We start from the raw sequence: 24,037 nt of genomic DNA, 5'->3' as shown, positions 1-24,037 counted from the left end.
ACTCTTTTGTTGAGCATGATGGCTACTCCATTTCTTCTAAAGGATTCCTGCCCACAGTAGTAGATATAATGGTCATCTGAGTTAAATTCACCCATTCCAGTCCATTTTAGTTCGCTGATTTCTAGAATGTTGACGTTCACTCTTGCCATCTCCTGTTTGACCACTTCCAATTTGCCTTGATTCATGGACCTGACATTCCAGGTTCCTATGCAATATTGCTCTTTATAGCATCGGACCTTGCTTTTATCACCAGTCAACATCCACAACTGGGTATTGTTTTTGCTGGCTCCATCCCTTCATTCTTTCTGGAGTTGTTTCTCCACTGATCTCCAGTAGCATATGGGGCACTTACTGACCTGGGTGGTTCCTCTTTCAGTATCCTATCATTTTGCCATTTCATACTGTTCATGGGGTTCTCAAGGCAAGAGTACTGAAGTGGTTTGCCATTCCCTTCTCCAGTGGACCACATTCTGTCAGACCTCTCCACCATGACCTGCCCATCTTGGGTTGCCCCATGGGCATGGCTTAGTTTCATTGAGTTAGACAAGGCTGTGGTCCATGTGATCAGATTGACTAGTTTTCTGTGAGTATGGTTTCAGTGTGTCTGCCCTCTGATGCTGTCTCGCAACACCTACCGTCTTACTTGGGTTTCTCTTACCTTGGACGAGGGGTATCTCTTCATGGCTGCAAAGCGCAGCCGCTGTTCCTTACTTTGGACGAGGGGTATCTCCTCACTGCCACTCCTCCTGACCTTGAATGTGGAATAGCTCCTCTAGGCCCTCCTGCACCCGCGCAGCCACCGCTCCTTGGACGTGGGGTTAGGTAGGTTTATTACTATGGTAAATGGGATTATTTTCCTTTATCTCTCTTTCTGATCCTTTGTCATCATTGAGATTACGTGCATTAATTTTGTATCTGCAGCTTTACCAAAATTCATTGCTGAGCTCTGAGCTCTGGTAGTTTTCTAGTAACACCTTTAGGATTTTCTATGTATAGTATCCCTGTTTATTTAACTTCTATGCAGAGTACATCATGAGAAATGCTGGACTGGAAGAAGCACAAGCTGGAATCAAGATTGCCGGGAGAAATATCAATAACCTCAGATATGCAGATGACACCACCCTTATGGCAGAAAGTGAAGAGGAACTCAAAAGCCTCTTGATGAAAGTGAAAGAGGAGAGTGAAAAAGTTGGCTTAAAGGTCAGCATTCAGAAACGAAGATCATAGCATCCGGTCCCACCACTTCATGGGAAATAGATGGGGAAACAGTGGAAACAGTGTCAGACTTTATTTTTCTGGGCTCCAAAATCACTGCAGATGGTGACTGTAGCCATGAAATTAAAAGACGCTTACTCCTTGGAAGGAAGGTCATGACCAACCTAGATAGCATATTCAAAAGCAGAGACATTACTTTGCCAACAAAGATTCGTCTAGTCAAGGCTATGGTTTTTCCTGTGGTCATGTATGGATGTGAGAGTTGGACTGTGAAGAAAGCTGAGCGCCCAAGAATTGATGCTTTTGAACTGTGGTATTGGAGAAGACTCTTGAGAGTCCCTTGGACTGCAAGGAGATCCAACCAGTCCATTTTGAAGGAGATCAGCCCTGGGATTTCTTCGGAAGGACTGATGCTAAAGCTGAAACTCCAGTACTTTGGCCACCTCATGTGAAGAGTTGACTCACTGGAAAAGACTCTGATGCTGGGAGGGATTGGGGGCAGGAGGAGAAGGGGACGACAGAGGATGAGATGGCTGGATGGCATCACTGACTCGATGGACGTGAATCTGAGTGAACTCCAGGAGTTGGTGATAGATAGGAAGGCCTGGCGTGCTGCGATTCATGGGGTCGCAAAGAGTCGGACACGACTGAGCGACTGATCTGATCTGATCTGATGTATAGTATTAGGTCATCTGCAAACAGTGACAGTTTTACTTCTTTTCCAATTTGGATTCATTTTCTTTCTTTTTCTTCTCTGATTGCCATGGCTAGGACTTCCAAAACTGTGTTGACTAAAAGTATCAAGAGCAGACATCCTTGTTTTGTTCCTGTTCTTATAGGAAATGCTTTCAGCTTTTCACTGTTGAATAGGTTGTTAGCTGAGTTTGTCATATATGACCATTATTATGTTAAGGTATGCTCCCTCAATATCCACTTCCTGAAGAGTTTTTATCATAAATGGGTGAATTTTGTTAAACGCTTTTTCAGCATCTGTTGATGATCATACGATTTTTATTCTTCAGTGGATTAATATAGTGTGTCACACTGATTGTTTTGTGGATGTTGAAAAATTCTTGCATCCCTGGGATAAATTTCACTTGATTATAGTATATAATCCTTTTAATGTATTATTGGTTTGCTGGAATTTTGTTGGGGATTTTTGTGTCTAAGTTCATTAGTGATATTGTAATTTTCTTTTTTGAGTGTGGTATCTTTGTCTGGTTTTGGTATCAAGATGGTGGTCACACAGAATTTGTGATTTTGGGGAGGAGTTTCAGGATAGATGTTAACTCTTTTCTAGTTGTTTGATAGAATTCACCTATGAAGTCATCTGGTCTTGCATTTTTGTTTGTTGGGAGTTTCTATATCACAGTTTTAATCTCAATACTTGTGATTGGTCTGTTTATTTTTTCCATTTCCTCCTGGCTCAATCTTGGGAGATTATATCTTTCTAAGAATTTGTCTATTTCTTATATGTTGTCCATTTCATTGGCATACATTACAAATTTCTTGTTGTAATCTCTTATGATCCTTCCTATTTCTGTGGTGTCAGTTATAATTTCTCCTTTTTCATTTCTGATTTTGTTGATTTGAACCCTCTCCTTTATTTTTCTTGATTGGCTAAAGGTTTATCAGTTTTCTTTTATCTTTTCAAAGACCCAACTTTTAGTTTCACTGACATTTTCTATTTACTTCATCTCTATTTTGCTTATTTCTGCTCTGATCTTTATGATTTTTTTCCTTCTAATGACTCTATTCTTTTTTCTCTTAAGGTGTAAGCTTAGGTTGTTTGCAGTTTTTCTTATTTTCTGAGGTAAGATTGTTTTGCTGTAAACGACCCTCTCAGAACTGCTTTTGCTGCATCTCAGAGGTTTTGGATTTTCATTTGTCTCTAGGTGTTTTTTGGTCTTCTCTTATTTCTTCAGTGATCCATTGGTTGTTTGGTTAGCATATTATTTAGCCTCCATCTTTTTGTGTTTTTCTTATTTTCTTTTTGCATTTTTTAAAATTGAAGTAGAGTTGATATACAATATGTTTTAGGTGTACAACATATTCAATATTTCTATAGATTATACTGCATTTGAAGTTATTAGAAAATATTTGCTATGTTCCCTGTGCTGTGTATTACATCCTTGCATCTTGTTTATTTTATTACCAATGGTTTGTGTCTCTAATCCCCCTCCCCTATCTTGACCCTCCCTTACCACCTCCCTACTTGTAACCAGTTCTCTGTATCTGTGAGGCTTTTTTTTTAATTGGAGGTATATTGCTTTACAATGTTGTGTTAGTTTCTGCTGTACAATGAAGTGAATCAGCTGTACGTCTGCATTTGTTCCCTCCATCTTCTCATCCCTCCCATCCCACTCATCTAGGTCTTCACAGAGCACCAAACTGAGCTCCCTGGGCTGTCTGGCAGGTCCCCACTGGCTGTCTCTTTTACAGGTGGCACTGCACGCACATCACTCCCAATCTCCCAGATCATTCCACCTTGTCTGTTCTCCACATCTGCATCGCTATACCAGCCCTGCATATAGGCTCATCTGTATTATTTTTCTAGATCCTACATATATGTGTTAATATATGATATTTGTTTTTCTCTTTCTGACTTACTTCACTACGTGTGACAGACTCTGAGTCCATCCATGTCTGTAAAAATGACTGAGTAACGTTCCTTTTAATGGCTTAGTAGTATTCCACTGTATGCATGTACCACCATTTTCTTTATCCATTCAGTCTGTTAATGGACATTGAAGTTGCTTCCAAGTCCTGGCTATTGTCAGTAGTGCTGTAATGAACATTGGGATGCATGTATCTTTTTGAATTAAGGTTTTTTTCAGAGTATATGCTTGTTAGTGTGATTGCTCAGTCATATGTTGGTTCTATTTTTAGTTTTTTAAGGAGCCTCCATACTGTTCTTCATAGTGGCTGTATCAATGTACATTCCCACGAGCAGTGCAAGAGGGTTCCCTTTTCTCCACACCCTCTCCAGGATTTATGGTTTATAGATTTTTTTATGATGGCCATTCTGACCGGTATGAGGTGTGATACCTCATAGTACTTTGGATATGCATTTCTCTGATAATTACTGATGTTGAGCATCTTTTCATGTGCCTCTTGGCCATCTGTATCTCTTCTTTGGAGAAATGTCTACTAAGGTCTAATGCTCATTTTTTGATTAGGTCATTTGTTCGGTTCTGAGTTTCATGAGCTGTTTACATATTTTGGAGATCAATCCTTTGTCAGTTGTTGTGCTTGCAAATATTTTTTCCCATTCTGAGGGTTGTCTTTTCACCTTGTTTATGGTTTCCTTTGCTATGCAAAAACTTTTAAGCTTAATTAGGTCCCGTTTATTTTTGGTTTTATTTTTTATTACTCTAGGAAATGAGTCAAAAAAGATCTTGCTGTGATTTTTGAAAAAGAGTATTCTGTCTGTATTTTCCTCGAAGAGTTTTATGGTGTCCGGTCTTACATTTGGGTCTTGCATCCATTTTGTTTATTTTTGTGTATGGTGTTAAGGAGTGTTATAATTTCATTCTCTTACATATAGCTAGCTGTCCAGTTTTCCCAGTACCACTTATTGAAGAGAATGTCTTTTCTCCATTGTATATTCTTGCTTCTTTTGTCATAAGATTAGGTGATCATAGGTGAATGGATTTATCTCTGGGCTTTCTATCTTGTTCCACTGATGTATATTTCTGTTTTTGTGCCAGTACCAGCCTGTCTTGATCACTGTTGCTTGCAGTATAGTCTGAAGTCAAGGAACCTGATTCCTCCATCTCCATTTTTCTTTCTCAAGATTGCTTTGGTTATTTGGGGTCTTTTGTGTTTCCATACAAATTATAAAACTTTTTGTTCTAATTCTATGAAAAATGCCATAGGTAATCTCATAGGAATTGTATTGAGCCTGTAGATTGCTTGAGGTGCTATAGTCATTTTCACAATATTTATTGATCTTCCTATCTAAGAACATGGTATATCTCTATGTTTGTGTCTTCTGATTTCCTTCATCAGTGTCTTTTTTTTTTTTTTTTTTAAGACCCGGGCCGCTGCGCGTTGATGCCGCGGGCAGGCGGAGCGCCCCGGGCACCCAGGAGGCTTTAACTCGCGCTCCCGCCCCTCAAGGGGAACGCCGGCGGCTGTGGGCTCATCAGTGTCTTAAAGTTTTCTGAGTACTGGTCGTTTACCTCCTTGAATCAGGTTTATTCCTAGGTATTTTATTCTTCTTGTTGCTGTAGTATTAAAAAATAGTATTTTCCCCTAATTTCTTTCTGATCTTTAATGATTAGTGTTTAGGAATGCAAGAGATTTCTGTGCATTGATTTTGTATCTTGCAACTTTATCAGAGTCATTGATAATGATTCGTTAACTTTAGTAGTATTCTGGTGGCATCTTTAGGATTTTCTGTGTGAAGTCATCTGTCATGTCATCTGCAAACAGTGACAGTTTTGCTTCTTCTTTTCCAATTTGAATTCTTTTTCTTCTCTGATTGCCATGGCTAGAACTTCCAAGACTATGTTGAGTAACAGTGGTGAGAATGTACATCCTCATCTTATTTCAGATCTCAGAGGAAATGCTTTTGTTTCTTTGCCATTGAGAATGTTTGCAGTGGGTTTGTCATATATGGCCTTTATTAGGTTGATAGAGGTGGATTCCCTCTATGCCCACTATCTGGGGAGTTTTTATCATAAATGGGTGTTGAATTTTTTCAAAAGCTTCTTCTGCATCTATTGAGATGATCATATGGTTTTTATTCTTTAATTTGATTATATGGCATATCACATTGATTTGCACATATTGAAGAATCCTTGCACCCCTAGGATAAACCCCACTTGATCATGGTGCATAATCCTTTTGATATATTGTTGGATTCTGTTTGCTGGTATTTTGTTGAAGGTTTTTACATCTGTTTATCAGTGATGTTGGTGTGTAATTTTCTTTATTTGTGGTATCTTTGGTTTTCCTATCAGGGTGATGATGGTCTCATAAAATGAGTTTGGGGAGTGTTCTTTCCTATGCAATTTTTTGGAAGAGTTTTGAGAATAATGAAGTTGACGCTTCTCTAAATGTTTGATACAGTTCTCCTGTGAAGCCATCTGGTCCTGGACTTCTGTTTGTTGGAAGATTTTTAATTGCAGTTTCAATTTCATTATTTATAATTGGCCTGTTTATATTTTCTGTTTCTTCCTGGTTCAGTCTTGGAAGGTTGTACCTTTCTAAGAGTTTGTCCATTTCTTCCAGGTTGTCTGTTTTTTTGGCATATAGTTGCGTATAGCAGTCTCTTATGATCCTTTGTATTTCTGCAGTGTCAGTTGTGATTTCTCCTTTTTCATTTCTAATTTTATTAATTTGGATCCTCTCCTTTTTTTTTTTTTCTTGTTGAGTCTGGCTAATGGTTTGTAAGTTTTATCTTCTCAAAGAACCAGCCATTAGTTTCATTGTTTTTTTTTTTTCTATTTTCTTCATTTCTATTTCATGTATTTTTGTTCTGATTTTTGTGATTTTTTTCCTTCTACTAACTTTGGGTTTTGTTCTTCTTTCTCTAGTTGCTTTAGGGGTAAGTTTAGGTTGTTTGCGATTTTTCTTGTTTCTTGAGGTAGGATTGAGTTGCTATAAACTTCCCTTTTAGGACTGCTTTTGCTACATCCCTTAGGTTTTGGATCATCATGTTTTCATTGTCATTTGTTTTTATATATTTCAAAATTTCCTCTTTGATTTCTTCAGTGAACTCTTAGTTATTTAGGAGAGTATTGTTTTGCCTCCACGTGTTCATGATTTTTAGTTTTTTTCCTCCAGTAATTTCTAATCTCATAGAGCTGTGGTTTGAAAGATGTTTGATTTCAATATTCTTAATTTTACTGAGACTTGATTTCTGACCCAAGATGTAATCTGTCCTGGACAATGTTCTGTGTGCACTTGAGAAGAAAATGCATTCTGCTGCTTTAGGATGGAATGTCCTATTAGTATCAGTTATGTCAGTCTGGTCTATTGTGTCATTTAAAGCTTGTGTTTCCTAAAAAGAAATGGGTAACTTATCCTGTAATTGAATTTTGAAACCGTTGGAAATGGAGCTTATTTTTAATAAGGCAAATCTCTGGAAAATTTTCAGTTGCTGGTTTGATATTTGCATGTGTACTTTTATTATGCATTGTGTGCCAGGTAAGACTGTGAATACATTTTGAATACTTAAAAAAAATAAGGCTTCTGTTTATTTTCTCTCTGGATGATCTGTTCACTTGTATAAGCAGAGTGTTGAAAGTCCTCCACTATTACTGTGTTACTGTCAGTTTCTCCTTTTATGGCTGCCAGCATTTGCCTTATGTATTGTTCCTATGTTGGGTGCATATGTATTTATAATTTTATGTTTTCCCCTTGGATTCATCCCTTGATCATTATGTTGTCTTTCCTTGTCTCTTAGAACCATCTTTATTTTATTTTATTTTTAGATTATGAATATTCAAGAAGTTACCATTTTATTGAAGTATAGTTGATTTACAACGTTGTGGCCAATGAAAGTTGCTTTTTAATGAAGAGATGAGTAAACTAATTTTGCTGTTGTTGTTTAAGAATAATTAACTGGAGATCCTGGAAGAGTTGAATAAAGTAAAATATTTGAATTAAAAGACCAATTAAATAGTCCTTGAAATAATCCTGGTGTTAGATGATAAATAGCTGTAGTGTTATTATGTACAATGAATTTATGAAATATGGAAAGGATAAAAATATATAATATTTCAACACTGCCTTATAAATAAACTGAGGAAACTGAATATTATTATACAGTGATAATTTTGTACAAGAGTAACTGAGAAAGTAAGCAGGATGAGGTGAAAATTTTTTGAAATCTCGATAGGATCAAGTGAGATGATTTAAATGCTTTGGAAAATTTGAGATCACAGAAAATGCCAAAAGAAATAATAAGCAGTTCAGAAAGCAAGAGAAGGTCAGGCTTAAGAGAAAGACATCCTGTCACCAAGTGTATGTTCCTCGGTTCTTTGTCTCGTCACAACAAAGATTTGGAGCGACAGACATTAAAGCCCTCGGCGCATCACAGCTCTTGGGTCTTGGACAAACTGTGTTACAGCTCTTAGGCAAATCAGTGTTACAGCTCTATTTTATTTAGAAGATAGCAGGAGAATCCAAGACTTGAAGAGAAGAGAGTGGAGGAGTGCGTGGGGAGGGAGGGAGAGAGAGTGAGAGAGAGAAAGAGAGAGAGAGAGAGAGTGCATGCACGCGGGAGAGAGAGTCCCCATCTTTATTTTAAAGTCTAGTTTACCTTATATGAGTATTGCTACTTCAGCTTTCTTTTGATTTCCATTTGCATGGAATTACCTTTTCCCAGTCTCTCACTTTCAGTTTGTATTGTCTCTGCGTCTGAAGTGGATCTCTTGAAGATAGTGTGTGTGTGTGTGTGTGTGTGTGTGTGTGTGTGTGTGTGTGTATATATATATATAGGTCTTGTTTTTGTATACATTCAGCCAGTCCATTTTTTGGTTGGAGCTTTTAATCCATTTACATTTAAGTAATTATCGCTGTGTATATTCTTATTACCATTACCATTTTCTTTATTATTTGGGGTTTATTTTTTCAGATCTTTTCTACTTCTCTTGTGTTTCCCACTGAAAGAAGTTTCTTTAGCTTTTGTGGAAGAGCTGATTTGGTGATAATGAATTCTCTTAGCTTTTTGCTTGTCTGTAAAGCTTTTGATTTCTCTGATGAATCTGAGTGAGATCCTTGCTGAATCTGAATGGGATCCTTGCTAGGTACGGTGAGTAATCTTGGTTGTAGGTTTTTCCCTTTTGCTACTTAAGTATATCCTGCCTCCCTTCTGGCCTGCAGTTTCTGCTGAAAAATCAGCTAATGACCTTAAAGGACTTCCATTCCATTTATTTTTAAGAGAGAGCTTATTCTTAATATTCCTGAACTGCTGTTTTCCTGGTATGAGACTGTGATTCTTAGCCCTGACTTCCCATTAGAATCACCTGGAAAGACTCGACAGTCCCCTGAACAGGCAGCACTTCTGAGCCCTGATGTAGAGTCTCTGCAGGTAAGACCCAGGCCTCAGCATTTTAAGGCCTTCCACATGATCCCAGATTGTAGCTGTGTTTGAGAACCTAGGATGTGAGTCAGGGTTATCCCAAATGCAAGACTGGGCTGCTGGGGTGTAGCCCACTGACCACCACTCTGTTCTCCATCTTTTCACATTTAATCAGAGAGGAGGAAGTGTCTGTAGCAGGTTAGGACCTGGTTCTAAATGATGCAGCCCCTTGCTAAACCCAGAGGCTCAGCTCTTAGAAAAGAAAAATCCGTTCCCACTGACCGTCTCAAGACTTCCCTTGCTCTCCTCCTTGCAGTGACTTACAGGTTGGATTTCTTCTGTTGTTGATCACTTGCCCTTCCAGGTGTGAATGAAGAGAGAAAAAATGCTAATATGATTAGTGGCATCATGGGAACATTCCAGAAAAGGCAGAAGGACATACAAGTAGACCTGAGCTCTACACATGAACCCTGAGTGCTGTTAGTTTGTGGGGAAGGTGTCTCTGGCCTGGATCCTCTCTGCTGGATCCTCGTCCCTTTGGAGTTTGCCCTGCATTTTTCAACTGTGGAGTCTGTGTTCCTTATTCTATGCCAGTGGTTCTCAGCCAAAACAGCAATGCCCTTTAGAAGCACTTTGTGGTATCTGAGGTTGTTTTCTTTCCTTTCGGTGGTCACAGTGATGGAGACAAAACTGGCATTTCATGGATGCAGGCCAGGGACACTAGGTGTCCTGCAGTGAGCTGCTAGGGAAGAACTGTCCCCTCCAGCGGGACCGTGGAAGGTCCCACTGGACATTTGTGTAGTGAAAAACCTGTTTATAATGATCTGGGTCTAGAGGTTCATTCTGTTTTACAAATAAGAAGCTTTTTTCTGCCCCTGCATTCTTAAAATAGGCAATACTGTTTCCAGGAATGGGTAAAATGAGGGAGACTCGTGATTTGCTTTGCTTGAAGCTTTAAACAGAGTTGTTCACTGCTCGGAATGAGTCATACCAGCAAATGCGGGGCTTGTCTCCAAATGCAGTGGAGGCATTTGTTATTGAGTTCTGCTTGTCAGGTGCAGGCTTGTGACAGCTTCCTTACGTTATCATTAGTCAGGGCACTGTATTATGTCTTGCTGGGAAAGCAGGTAGGATATGTCATCAATCATTTTATCTCTTACAAAACATTTGTAATTTAAAAAAAAATTATTTATTTTAGTTGGAGGTTAATTACTTTACAATATTGTAGTGGTTTTTGCCATACATTGACATGAATCTGCCATGGGTGTACATGTGTTCCCCATCCTGAATCCCCCTCCCACCTCCCTCCCCATCCCATCCCTCAGGGTCATCCCAGTGCACCAGCCCTGAGCACCCTGTCTCATGCATCGAACTTGGATTGGCGATCTTTTTCACATATGATATTATACATGTTTCAGTGCTATTCTCTCAAATCATCCCACCCTCGCCTTCTCCCACAGAGTCCAAAACACTGTTCTATACATCTGTGTCTCTTTTGATGTCTTGCATATAGGGTTATCATTACCATCTTTCTAAATTCTATATATATGTATTAGCAGAAATGGTACGGACCTAACAGAAGCAGAAGATATTAAGAAGAGATGGCAAGAATACACAGAAGAACTGTACAAAAAAGATCTTCACAACCAAGATAATCACGATGGTGTGATCACTCACCTAGAGCCAGACATCCTAGAATGTGAAGTCAAGTGGGCCTTAGAAAGCATCACTACGAACAAAGCTAGTGGAGGTGATGGAATTCCAGTTGAGCTATTCCAAATCCTGAAAGATGATGCTGTGAAAGTGCTGCACTCAATATGCCAGCAAATTTGGAAAACTCAGCAGTGGCCACAGGACTGGAAAAGGTCAGTTTTCATTCCAATCCCAAAGAAAGGCAATGCCAAAGAATGCTCAAACTACCGCACAATTGCACTCATCTCACATGCTAGTAGAGTAATGCTCAAAATTCTCCAAGCCAGGCTTCAGCAATATGCGAACCATGAACTTCCTGATGTTCAAGCTGGTTTTAGAAAAGGCAGAGGAACCAGAGATCAAATTGCCAACATCCGCTGGATCATAGAAAAAGCAAGAGAGTTCCAGAAAAACAGCTATTTCTGTTTTATTGACTATGCCAAAGCCTTTGACTGTGTAGATCACAAACTGTGGAAAATTCTTCAAGAGATGGGAATACCAGACCACCTGATCTACCTCTTGAGAAACCTATATGCAGGTCAGGAAGCAACATTTAGAACTGGACATGGAACAACAGACTGGTTCCAAATAGGAAAAGGAGTTCGTCAAAGCTGTATATTGTCACCCTGTTTATTTAACTTATATGCAAAGTACATCATGAGAAACGCTGGACTGGAAGAAGCACAAGCTGGAATCAAGATTGCCAGGAGAAATATCAATAACCTCAGATATGCAGATGACACCACCCTTATGGCAGAAAGTAAAGAGGAACTAAAAAGCCTCTTGATGAAAGTGAAAGTGGAGAGTGAAAAAGTTGGCTTAAAGCTCAACATTCAGAAAACGAAGATCATGGCATCCGGTCCCACCACTTCATGGGAAATAGATGGGGAAACAGTGGAAATAGTGTCAGACTTTATTTTTGGGGGCTCCAAAATCACTACAGATGGTGACTGTAGCCATGAAATTAAAAGACGCTTGCTCCTTGGAAGGAAAGTAATGACCAACCTAGATAGCATATTCAAAAGCAGAGACATTACTTTGCCAACAAAGGTTCATCTAGTCAAGGCTATGGTTTTTCCTGTGGTCATGTATGGATGTGAGAGTTGGACTGTAAAGAAGGCTGAGCACCCAAGAATTGATGCTTTTGAACTGTGGTATTGGAGAAGACTCTTGAGAGTCCCTTGGACTGCAAGGAGATCCAACCAGTCCATTCTGAAGGAGATCAGCCCTGGGATGTCTTTGGAAGGACTGATGCTAAAGCTGAAACTCCAGTACTTTGGCCACCTCATGTGAAGAGTTGACTCATTGGAAAAGACTCTGATGCTGGGAGGGATTGGGGGCAGGAGGAGAAGGGGACGACAGAGGATGAGATGGCTGGATGGCATCACTGACTTGATGGATATGAGTCTGAGTGAACTCCGGGAGTTGGTGATGGACAGGGAGGCCTGGCGTGCTGTGATTCACGGGGTCGCAAAGAGTTGGACACGACTGAGCGACTGATCTGATCTGATACTGTATTGGTATTTTCCTTTCTGGCTTACTTCACTCTGTATAATAGGCTCCAGTTTCATCCACCTCATTAGAACTGATTCAAATGTATTCTTTTTAGTGGCTGAGTAATATTCCATTGTGTATATGTACCACAGCTTTCTTATCCATTCATCTGCTGATGGACATCTAGGTTGCTTCCATGTCCTGGCTATTATAAACAGTGCTGCAATGAACACTGGGGTGCATGTGTCTCTTTCAATTCTGGTTTCCTTGGTGTGTATGCCCAGCAGTGAGATTGCTGGGTCGTATGGCAGTTCTATTTCCAGTTTTTTTAGGAATCTCCACACTGTTCTCCATAGTGGCTGTACTAGTTTGCATTCCCACCAACAGTGTAAGAGTGTTCCCTTTTCTCCACACCCTCTCCAGCATTTATTGTTAAAACATTTGTAATTTAAAAGCAAGAATCATTTCAGAAGCTCGCTGAGGGGCCAAAATGCCCACTCACATCTGGGCCTGGGAAGCCTCAGGAAACAAATCCTCAAGAAATGTCTTTTAGAAGGCAATTGGGAGCCTCTTACCCCCAGGACCGGAAAAGGGGCAGTTCTACCAGGTATGGGGAAGATTGTGAGCTGCGATAAAGGAGTGGTCTAGAAGGCGTGGCCATAGGGGTTGGGGCGTGGCCCGGCCTGAGCGTGGTGAAAGGGTATGTGGCCTGTTCAGGAGGGGTGGCTGATGTCAGCTGGCTGGGTTTCTCTGCTATCCTTGCCCCATGCCCTTTGGGTTTAAGTCCTCCTGGGGCTCAAGGAAAAAACGAGTCATGATCTGAGTTATCTACCACCTTCACCTGCCCTCCAGGGATGTAGGATGAGACTATTAATTCCCTGACTTGAGCACTTCTCTGCCTACCCCTTCTTTTGAAGGTGGTGGTGTTCAGTCGCTCAGTCGTGTCCGACTCTTTGCAGTCGCATGGACTGCTGCACCCCAGGCTTCCCTGTCCTTCACTATCTCCCAGAGTTTCCTCAAACTCATGTCCCTTGAGTCTATGATGCTCCCTTCTCATCCTCTGTCACTTGTCATTCCTTTCTCATCCTCTGTTGCTCCCATCTCTTCCTGTCCTCAATCTTTCCCAGTATCACTTCCAGTAGGTTGGCTCCCCACATCAGGTGGCCAGAGTACTGGAGCTTCAGCTTCAGCATCAGTCCTTCCAGTGAATATTCAGGGTTGATTTCCTTTAGGATTGACTGGTTTGATCTCTGTACTGTCCAAGGGACTCTCAAGAGTCTTCTCCAGCATCACAGTTCAAAAGCATCAGTTCTTCATCAAGATGCTCTTTAGTTCCTCTTTGCTTTCTGCCATTAGGGTTTCAAGGTCGTGGTGTTCAGTTGCTCAGTCATGTCTGACTCTTTGCAACCCTGTGGACTGTAGAATGCTAGATTTCCCTGTCCTTCACTGTTTCCCAGAGTTTGCTCAAACTCATATCCGTTGAGTTGATGATGCCCTCCAACTGTCTCATCCTCTCTTCCTGCCTTCAATCTTTCCCAGCATCAGGGTCTTTTCCAATGAGTCAGCTCTTCGCATCAGGTGGCCAAAGTATTCGAGCTTCAGCTTTAGCATCAGTCCTTCCAATGAATATTCAGGGTTGATTTCCTTTAGGACTGACTGAGGCAGGCAAAATCTGTCATCCAGTAATCCCTAAATGGACGACTTCCTGAATGATGCTCCGTTTGGTCCAGGAATGAAAAACTGCCTACTCTGATCTGAATGGTCAAGTGCTTATCATCTAGGCCTCATCCCAGATGGCTGACCTGTACTCTCTGTCTCTTACCAGCCTGGGTCTGCAGCAGTATGGGAGGAGGATAAGGGCAGGAAGTATCTCACACACTTTTGAGCAATTAAGAGCCAATATATGCGAAGCACTTTGGGCTTCCCTGGTGGCTCAGATGGTAAAGTGTCTTCCTGCAATGCAGAAGACCTGGGTTCGATCCCTGGGTTGGGAAGATCCCCTGGAGAAGGAAATGGAAACCTGCTCCAGTTCCTGGCCTGGAGAATCTCATGGACAGAGGAGCCTGGTAGGCTATAGTCCACAGGGTCGCAAAGTCGGACATGACTGAGCAACTTCACTTCACTTTAGCCCATAACCTGGCTCGTGATAGGGGACAGATGGCAGTTTTTGTTGATGTGACTACAGACCTGAGGATTAAACACACACACACACCCATACATGCAAGGGCATTTAACCAATTCAGCATTTTGTGTAAATCTAAGGTTTCCACCATGAGCTCCACTACCTTCTTGGTGGAGTGTGTGCAGTGTGTCTTGACCTTCCTTCCTCCAGGGTGCGCTTGTCTCTAAAGTGGCTCTGGAGCTAGAGGGCCAAGAGCCCTGGCAGAGTCTGGGATTCTGTCCCCCAAAGTACTCTTGTGACCATCTCCTCCTTTTGGACAGTCTCCCCTCAGGAGTGTGGTTGAGTGGTGTGTTTTCCTGGATGATATCCCCTGGTTACTTTTGCAGAATTAACTTTTGAATTTTGGGTTGAGGCAGTTTTCATTCCTTGACTCCCTCCAGAAGGGTTTCCTGGTTGTTCTCAAATGCTCTCATTTACAGAACACAAAGAGGGGAGACAGTTCCTTCTGGTCACAGGGCAGGCGGTGGAGGCCATCTGAGATGACTCTGGCCGGGGGTGTGGCCATGCCTGCTCTGGGCCCCCGTTAGTAGCTGTGTCCCCTGTTCCTCATGGGATTCAGCTCAGGGATGGCCACCAGCACTTCTCACCACCAAGGCATCTGGGTGGGGTGATTTAGGGACACTTCCTCCCAGGCTTGAAAAAAATGCAAAATAGGTCTCTCACCAAGGACTGCTTTTCTATAACCACAATTGGAGGGCCTTGGCTTGGCTCCTAGTCTGTTTAGAAATCTGTGTTTATTTTGGAAAGAAGTTCAGCCTCAAGCAGCATTAAAATAAAAGCAGCCTCTTTAGTGCTGAGACACTATTAAAAGTTCTGTATTGTACCAGTGAGGGCTCAGTGCCCTCACTGCCATCTCATGGTCACTCTTCTAGACTCCTCCAGCCACAGTGAGACGTGGCTTACTCCCTGCCTGCCCACTTTTGTGCCACCCACCCCCCCACCGCAGCCAAACCAACAGCTTTTAAGGGAAGTACCCAGGCATAATTGTAGCAGTGACAAGGACACCCGCCCTAACTAATCTCTATTGAATGTGCTGTGTGTCAGGCTCTGTCTTAAGAGTTTTCATTACTACGCCACGTTTAACCTCAGCAGTCTCCCTGTGAGGTAGACTCCATTACTATCTTCTATTAAGAGACGAGGAAGCCAAGACAAGCTCCAGGTTGCATAGCCAGCAAGTGACCTGGTTGACGGATTGGTTATTGACAGAATCTGAGAAGCCCCCATGGTTTATTTCTAAGAATCTTTTTTCAGGTGCAGCCAGTTGGTTGAATGATGAGCTTAAAAAAAAAACGTAAGATCATGGCATTCGGTCCCATCACTTTATAGCAAATAGTTGGGGAAACAATGCAAACAGTGAGAGACTACTTTTTGGGGCTCCAGAATCACTGCAGACGGTGAGGGCAGCCATGAATTTAAAAGACACTTGCTCCTTGGAAGAAAAGCTATGACCAACCTAGACAGCATATTAAAAAGCAGAGACATTGCCAACAAAGATCCGTCTAGTCAAAGCTATGGTTTTTCCAGTGGTCATGTATGGATATGAGAGTTGGACTGTGAAGAAAGCTGTGCACCGAAGAATTGATGCTTTTGAACTGTGGTGTTGGAGAAGACTCTTGAGAGTCCCTTGGACTGCAAGGAGATCCAACCTGTCCATCCTAAAGGAAATCAGTCCTGAATATTCATTGGAAGGACTGATGCTGAAGCTGAAACTCCAGTACTTTGGCCACCTGATGTGAAGAACTGACTCATTGGAAAAGACCCTGATGCTGGGAAAGATTGAAGGCAGGAGGAGAAGGGGATGACAGAGGATGAGATGGTTGGATGGCATCACCGACATGATGGACATGAGTTTGAGTAGGCTCTGGGAGTTGGTAATGGACAGGGAGGCCTGGGGTGCTGCAGTCAATGGGGTTGCAAAGAGTCAGACATGACTGTGAGACTGAACTGAGAATCTGTTAGTAGTGGTTCAACAAAATCTGAGAGCTCACCCTACCTGACATCATTCCCTCAAAGGAACCAAGGTGCCCTTTTGTGAAGGGAGCTCTGGGCACCTGGGTTCAATTCCTCCAGGTGTGGTAGTTTCCCCTCTAACTTCCTGAGCAGGCAGGCAGCGCTTGCCTGGGTCTCAGTCAAGGTCAAGCCTGGAGCCATGCTGAGCTTTCCCTGACATGGTGAGCATGCTTCAGCCTTTGCTATACTAGTTGACACTGACCATCCACCTATGCATCCTGGCTAGGGCTCCGGGAAGTCTGAAGTTTCAACTGGAAGTTGTGTTTAGCTGCTCACAAAGAATTCTCAGCTTGTCCATACACGAGAGCAAATAAGCTGACATAAACAGCTAGCTTGTGTATGTATTTTAAATATACATTGTAACATATACATTATAATTTATATAATGTAGTTGTTGAGATCATGGGACATGATTAAAATGTTGGAGGTCTTTATACTTAAAAAGTATAGATAATGACTTTCTTTTCTATTGCTTTAATTTTTTATCTGTATGAGATGATGTTCACTAAACTTATTTCTTTTTTATTTATAAAAAAATTTATTGAAGTTGATTTACAGTATTGTTAATTTCTGTTGTACAGCAAAGTGACTCAGTTACACATATACATACGCATTTTCTTACCCTTTTCCATTATGGTTTGTCACAGGCTATTGGATATCATTCCCTGTGCTCTAAAGAAGGACCCTGTTTATCGATCCTATATATAATAGTTTGCCTCTGCAAATCCCAAGCTCCCCATTCATCCCTCTCCCTTGGCAACCGCAAGTCTGTTCTGTGTCTGTGCGTCTGTTTTTCCGTAGGTATGTTCATTTCTGTTATGTTGTAGATTCCACATATATGTGACATTACATGGCATTTGTGTTTCACTTAGTACGACAGTCTCTAGGTCCACCCGTGTTGCTGCGAATGACATTCCATTCTTCTTGATGTCTGAGTCACAGTCCATTGTCCTGCTTTATTCTGTCAGTGAACGCTTAGGTTGTTTCCATGCTTTGGCTTTTGTCGATAGTGCTGCTATGCACATAGGGGTGCATGGATCTTTGCAAATTATAATTTTTTCTGGGTATGTGCCCAGGAGTGGGGTTGCTGGATCTTATGATAATTCTATTTTTAGTTTTCTGAGGGAACGCTGTACTGTTTTCCATAGTGGCTGCACCAGTTTACATCCCCACCAACCGTGTGAGAGGGTTCCCTTTTCTCCACCTGCTCTGCAGCGTTTGTTATTTGTAGCCTTTTTGGTGACGGCCATTCTGACCATGGTGAGGTGCGTGTCACTGTAGTTCTGCTTTGCATTTCTCTAACGGTTACTGACGCTGAGCATATGTTCACGTGCCTCTTGGTCATCTGCATGTCCTCTCTGGACACTAAACTTGTGGCCGTCATCTCGTGACATGTGTGGGTCAGATCATTACGCCGCGCGCCGTACGCAGCGACGTTACATCGTGTCAGCTATGCTGCATTAAAAGCGAACAGAAGACATCTTCCCTGAGTGTGCCCTGAAACGTGATTACAATTACTACTTTGAATAGAGATGTACTAACATTTCTGGTGAAGGCATCCCAGCTCAGTAAACCTGAAGTCTGAGAACATTCATAATCAGGTGCTGAAGCAATAGTAACATCTGTATTTAGCACCAAATCAAGTTAAATATTGGGGCTGGAGGGTCAAAAAATAATGATAAGCAAGTCCCTGAGATTTCTTGTAGTTAGTTCATTATCTTGGTATTTTCACTAGCTTTTCTGCTGATATTTAAAATGAATACATAATAGGGTAATGTTAGAATATTTCCCTGTAGACCAATGATCTGTTTTAAAATTGAGAACTCAAAAAAAACCCCAAAATCTTAGTGATAAAGGCATTTTATTTCTACTTTACTTCTACTGGAGATGAAGAAACAAAAGTTAGTAAGAGCCCGTCTGGTAAAGGAGGGTGGTAGAAACTCTATCTAGTTTGCTTGCTGTCAGCTAAACCTTGCTGAGCCACGAAGAAGGTCGGAGGTTTCATGGGAAGGCACTATATTTGTAATGAATTTCTCAGAATGCACCGCCCCAGAGCTTTCAGAAAACCCGTCTGCATCTGGTTACATGTTTTCTTATCATGCCCTCAAAGCCAAAAGCATTTAACTTGGTAACAGTTATGTTTGTTCTTTGACTAGTAAGTAGTTATAGGGACAAGGTACAAAAAATAGTAAGCATGCAGCCCTTTATTTAGTTTTGCAAAGTCTCTGCTTATAGTTCTGTATATTACATGACTGTGTTATACAAATACACTTATTTACAAAAACACTCTAGCTGTGCAAACTTGTTGCTTTTTAAAAATGTCCGGCAAGTCCCATTTCTGCCCATCCCAAGATAGATGTTTAAAGCATGCATAAAAATGAACTTTGGTGTGGGAAAACTACTCTATGTGCTGTCACATATAGTATTTTTGGCGTCTATTTATATATTTACAAAAATTGATGAGTTTACAGAACCGTACAGAAGTGTACATTTTAAAATCCACAATGCCGTGGTGTGGGTTCCCAGGTCTCAGAAAACAAAGGGAGGACTGAGATACTGCAAAGAAAACAACTAGAGAATCCCAGTATGTTGAAAAGAAAGAAAGAAAAGCAGAACTAGCTTGCTTGGGCTGGCAAATTATTATACATAATTTTCATGGCAGTGCAGTAGGGTTGATAATTGCCTTCTACACGGGCCTCTGTGTTGGCTTGTGTAGAAGTTCACTGGCTTCCTGTCTAGCACACTACTTTCAAATGTACAATGCTATAGTATCAAAATGTTTTGGCAAAAAAGATCTCGAAAGGAACCATGAAGTTTTGACAAAAATAGAAATCTGTAATAAAGCTAAATAACACTAAAATAAAAGGAAATATAATAGTATCTGTTTTACAATTTGTATAGTCACACTTGTGTATTTCTCTGTTCACTTCTAGTCTCCGTAATGAAAAATATTTTTATACAAAACATACTAAAATTCTGGAATCATACATGTTTTACATGCTTAATACATTTTTTATTTTCCTGTCTCACACACACCCTTCTCTCTCGCCATACTCTCTTTTTTGGTAACACATGCTTCATTTAACAGGTACTGAATAGAGACAGTAAACACTATGTAATTAGAACAGCAACAAAGTAAAAAAAAAAAAAAAAAAAGCTTTACTGAAGTCTATTAATTCAGTATTTAGCACATACTTAGCATTAAGCCTCAAACAGTACAGCAATATGTTACATTCTCTTGTGAAAACAGTAAGACTGTTAAAAAAAAATTTTTTTTTTTCTTAATTGTAACTCCAACTTGTGTTTAATTGGATTTGGCCTTTAAGAGGTTTCCTTTGCTGTGGATGGGGTGGCTTTGCTTGAACTTCCATTCTGTGCCTTGTAGCTGGTGAGGCCAGGAGTGTGGCTGCTCCTGATGCTCTTTGCACCTTGATTCAGTGAAGTGGGGGAGGCAGGGGACGGGGGGGAGGAGGAGAAGGAAGGAGGGGCTGCTCGGCCATTTTGAGTCTGCAGTGAGAATGAGAGATGGTGACCTTTCCCTGTATGAGTGGGGCTCTGAAACTTTAAGGAGCCATTAGAGACAGAGGGGATCAGGGAGGCGGAGGGAGCAGGTCGTCCTGTTTGGGGGCTGAGAGGGTTAGAAGGAACCGATGGTTTAGTAGCAGGCGGATTAGGGAAGTTAGGGCCGTCACCACTAGAAGAAGGCAGAGAACCGCTTTTCCCAGAGCTGGGAGAAAGGGCTGGAATCTTAGAAGCAGGTAAGGAGGGGAAAGTAGGCTTACAGTCCCCACCAGCTTTCTTAGCACTTCCATTAGCCTGCAAACAAAGATGGCGGGAGACAGTTTGTCAGAAAGCTGGTAACACCATCAGTCCACAGGCTCTGGCAACACAGCCCTTCTGAGGATCATTAAATCAAAGACACCAAACCAAACTTAAACCAGTTCGAGGCCTGAGCTAACTCTTGTCATGCTGTACTGGGCCTGGTAGAAACCCCCCAAGTGCCGGGCGGAGGATGTAGAGAACAGGGAAGAGGGAAGAAGAGCGCTTGTGAGAACAGGCACATCATTCTCCTCCCACCTCTGGGTTCAGGGGGCAAGGGGCCATGCGGGGCTGTTACTGGGGTGGGGGCGGGGCATCAGGATGGTTAATGGGCCTCTAGTGCGATGCAGTCAACACACACGTTAGTCCTGGTGACTTTCAGGGCAGCCTTTTCTCTCGGTTTCCCCAGGTGTTCTGATGAACCCCTACACTCCCCCAGGGAAAGCCACCTGGCCTGCCACCTCGTTTTTACAGGTCAACTTTGGAGTCACACAGTGAAAGATGTTTTATTGCAAGCATGCAAAAGCGTGGTGAGAAGTTCAACAAAGGCTTTGAGACTCTCTCTTCATGCCCCCAGATCCAGGATGGCTAGATAAACCGTATCTTAACAAAGAAAAAGTGCAATATTTGGTATAAACTAAGTCAGTGACTTGCTTCTTAAGCGCAAGAGTGTCCATCCAAAAGCGGGCTTAAGGTAGAACTACCTGGCGGTACTGGCGAGGGTCCTGCAGTTTGGACTGCTTGCCAGGCTTGTCCAGGCTTCCGGGTCTGTTCTTGGAACTCATGGGGACTGGCATCCTGCTCATCTGAGGGGTCCCGGTGGAGCCCTGTGGGAGGAGCGGCAAGAGGGGGGAGAGAAAGGACGGTGTGAGTGGCTCATCCGAGGCCACCCCACTGTGTGCAGAGAAGCTCAACGTGAGAAGCCACAGCCCTACATGCAGGACAGATCTAGGAGACGGACATCAGGAGACACCACTGGGGTTAATTCGGAGAATCAAACAATGAAACTGCCCCACTACTGATCAAACGGATTTTAATGTGAGTATCAGAGCAATCACTTCAACAGCAAATAGCTGGCCCAGCGTCCTTGGGGTTTTCCCAACACCAGTCAGCAACAGAGGTAAAAACAGAAATCGAGTAGCTGTTAGACACCTAGTTGTTGTTGTTTTGAAGGTGGGGGAAGAAGTGTGAGAGAAAGGGGTCATGGTGAACAGACAACAAAACAAAACGAGCCACCTGAAAGGAAGCGAGTCAATCACAAGACACCTTTTGCTAATGGTGATTATGGCAGATTTAAGAAAGCAGCTGGCTCTTTTCATTTTTCCATCAGACCAAGATACCTTACGTGAAGCTGAAGGTATAGATGAGGGGGGCTCTAAGGCAGTGGATGCTTCATCCAGGACTATCAAGGACGGGGGACCGGCCTCCTGGGCCGTCTGGGATGAACTTGCAACAGAATCTCTGTGGGAAGAACACGCGGCCTCAACTAGGGCTTTGGGGCTCATCTCACTGATGGTGTTTTCCAGCTGTTTGATGGTCTGCTCCAGGCTGTCCAACGTCCTGTAGGTATTTTTTCTGATTTCATCAGTTCTCGAAACCGGAGCACTACTCTCCGGACTGGGCTGCTCTAGTCTCCTGAACAGGCTTTTAGGGGTGTCTTCGGATGGAGACCTACTGATCTCGAATCGCTTGGCTTCCTTGTGCTGTTTCAGCGTGCCATCCTCTTCCTCCTCTTCGTAGACCACCACCTGTAATGTCTTCTTCCCAGTCTTCGTGCCTGTGCGAATGGCTTGCGTGAGAGCCGCAAGCTGCTTCTTTGGAAACTTGAACTTGAACTTTTTCTTGGGGCTTTCAAATTGGTCATCGGTCACATCACCCTGGCTTTCTGAGCTTGGAGAATCGGTTGGGTTGAACTTGATCTGCTCGGTTTTATTCACTTCCTGTCCTCCTGACACTCCTGTCTCCACTGAAAGGAAATGTGGCTGCAATTTACTCTTGGCCTCCTGCCCTGCTCGAGGGCTGCCCAAAGCCCCCTCCTTAGGAAACTTTTGGGGAGTGTCATTCTGGACCACAGGGTCTCCAGTCTCCTCCTCTTCCTCTTCCTCTATCTTTTCTTCCCTCATCATTCTCTCTAGTTCCTCGTCACACTCCTCAAATATGGTTGAAAGTCTCTTGTATGCAGCCCGGATGTCCATGGGCTCATCAAAGATGATGATCACGGGCTTCTTGTCCAGGCACACCACGGGCTCTTCACTTTCAGTGCCTTCCTGCTGGGACAGTGGCTCTTTTTTGGCATCAATGTTAACCGTCTGAACATCTTCCCCCTGTCGGCTCACTATATCGCGGACCTCCCCGCTGGAGAGAGCCTGGACCGCGGTTTTGGTGATCATGAAGGCAATATTGTCGGTGGTTGCCTTCTCCTCACTGGGAGAACTTGGTGTGGACTCCCCATCCTCACTAGGGATCGTGTTAGCATGCTTAGCTCCCTTTGGTCTTAGGACAACTTGGCCAAACTCTGTCATGGGAACCTCTTGGTCTGGAGTTTTGACATCACGAGTGGTCAATTCGGTTGATCTAGTGGGAGCGGGAGGGTGACCCTTCTCTGAATCTTCTTGTCCTTGCTGATTCATCCCCTTTGTCTTCCCATAATTCATCTTCTGATTCTCAGCATCAGATGCAGGATACTGCAGCCCGGACTTTTTAGGTCCTTTGTTGATTTCACATTCGAATGAACTAACACCAGAGAAACTAGAATTGACTTTAGACACATTTTTCTGGGAATGGTTTTTACTGTCTCTAAGTAAACTCTTAGTGGAGAGGGAACTTTCCTTCATTGAGATGTCAGTTTTGTATTCTGCTGTTCTTGCTGCATCAGAAATACTATTCTCCATTTCTCTTTCCCACTTAGGATGGTCACTAGGTGTGAGAGCCCCTGGGGAAACCTGAGAGGAAGAGTGGAGGGGGAAAACCACACAGAGTGATCAGAATGGATCTGGAGGGAAGGGATTCAATCTGCATGGTATCAGTTGGAACACATATCTGGTGAACTCACCTTCCGGGATTCCACTGGGGGGCCATTTTCATATTCAACATCAGATTTCCGTACGTCTTCATGGAAAAATTCCAAATTCTGGTAGAATAGTGTAGGACATGTTACTCCACAAAACCACACCCCCGCCCCCAAAGTGGACTACAACTAGAGTGTTCCTTTAATTACACTTCGAGAACATGCGGGCCAAGCACATTTGTTACACACCAGTCCAAAGCCTACAGCTCTGTTTACCTTGGGTTGCTTGGTTCTCCAACTTCCAAAAATGCCCTGTGTTTGCACAAGACGAAAATCTCAATTAGCAAAATGCTTCAAGGATTTCAAATGTTGGTAGGGGGAGTAGTTAAGAGAATATAAAGGGACTGATTCTGGACCAGCACGTCCTCTTTTCACCATCTGACTGTGCGCTTAGCCGACTCTAAAACCTGAGGAGTGGGGTGGCGTTGTAGAAAGCACAGTATATCAGCAAGCAGATTTTGATTCTGGCTCGGATCTGCCACTTAACTGTGTTATTTTAGGCAAGTCATCTCACTTCCCTGGG

General features: G+C 42.5%; 1 protein-coding gene across 25 annotated transcripts in view; it reads right to left on the bottom strand.

Moving 5' to 3' along the window:
* Positions 1–18,817: 18,817 nt before the first annotated feature.
* The window catches only part of KIAA1217 (KIAA1217 ortholog), a 527,643-nt gene continuing 522,423 nt past the window's right edge, over positions 18,818–24,037 (bottom strand). For 15 of the 25 annotated variants that reach the window (XM_061436005.1, XM_061435995.1, XM_061435994.1 and 12 more), the window contains 5 exons: positions 23,731–23,766; positions 23,500–23,577; positions 21,788–23,389; positions 21,152–21,274; positions 18,818–20,444 (listed from right to left, as the gene is read on the bottom strand). In XM_061436005.1, the coding sequence (XP_061291989.1) occupies positions 19,950–20,444; positions 21,152–21,274; positions 21,788–23,389; positions 23,500–23,577; positions 23,731–23,766 (2,334 nt within the window). In that variant the 3' untranslated portion in view covers positions 18,818–19,949. Of the gene's footprint in view, positions 20,445–20,927; positions 21,275–21,787; positions 23,390–23,499; positions 23,578–23,730; positions 23,767–24,037 lie in introns of those variants that run through there. The other 10 variants (XM_061436014.1, XM_061436017.1, XM_061436018.1 and 7 more) reach the window with 5 other exon arrangements.

Source organism: Bos javanicus, chromosome 13 (assembly GCF_032452875.1).
Source record: "Bos javanicus breed banteng chromosome 13, ARS-OSU_banteng_1.0, whole genome shotgun sequence".
In the NCBI taxonomy this organism is placed as follows: domain Eukaryota; kingdom Metazoa; phylum Chordata; class Mammalia; order Artiodactyla; family Bovidae; genus Bos; species Bos javanicus.
This window is presented reverse-complemented; position numbering and strand designations above follow the sequence as displayed.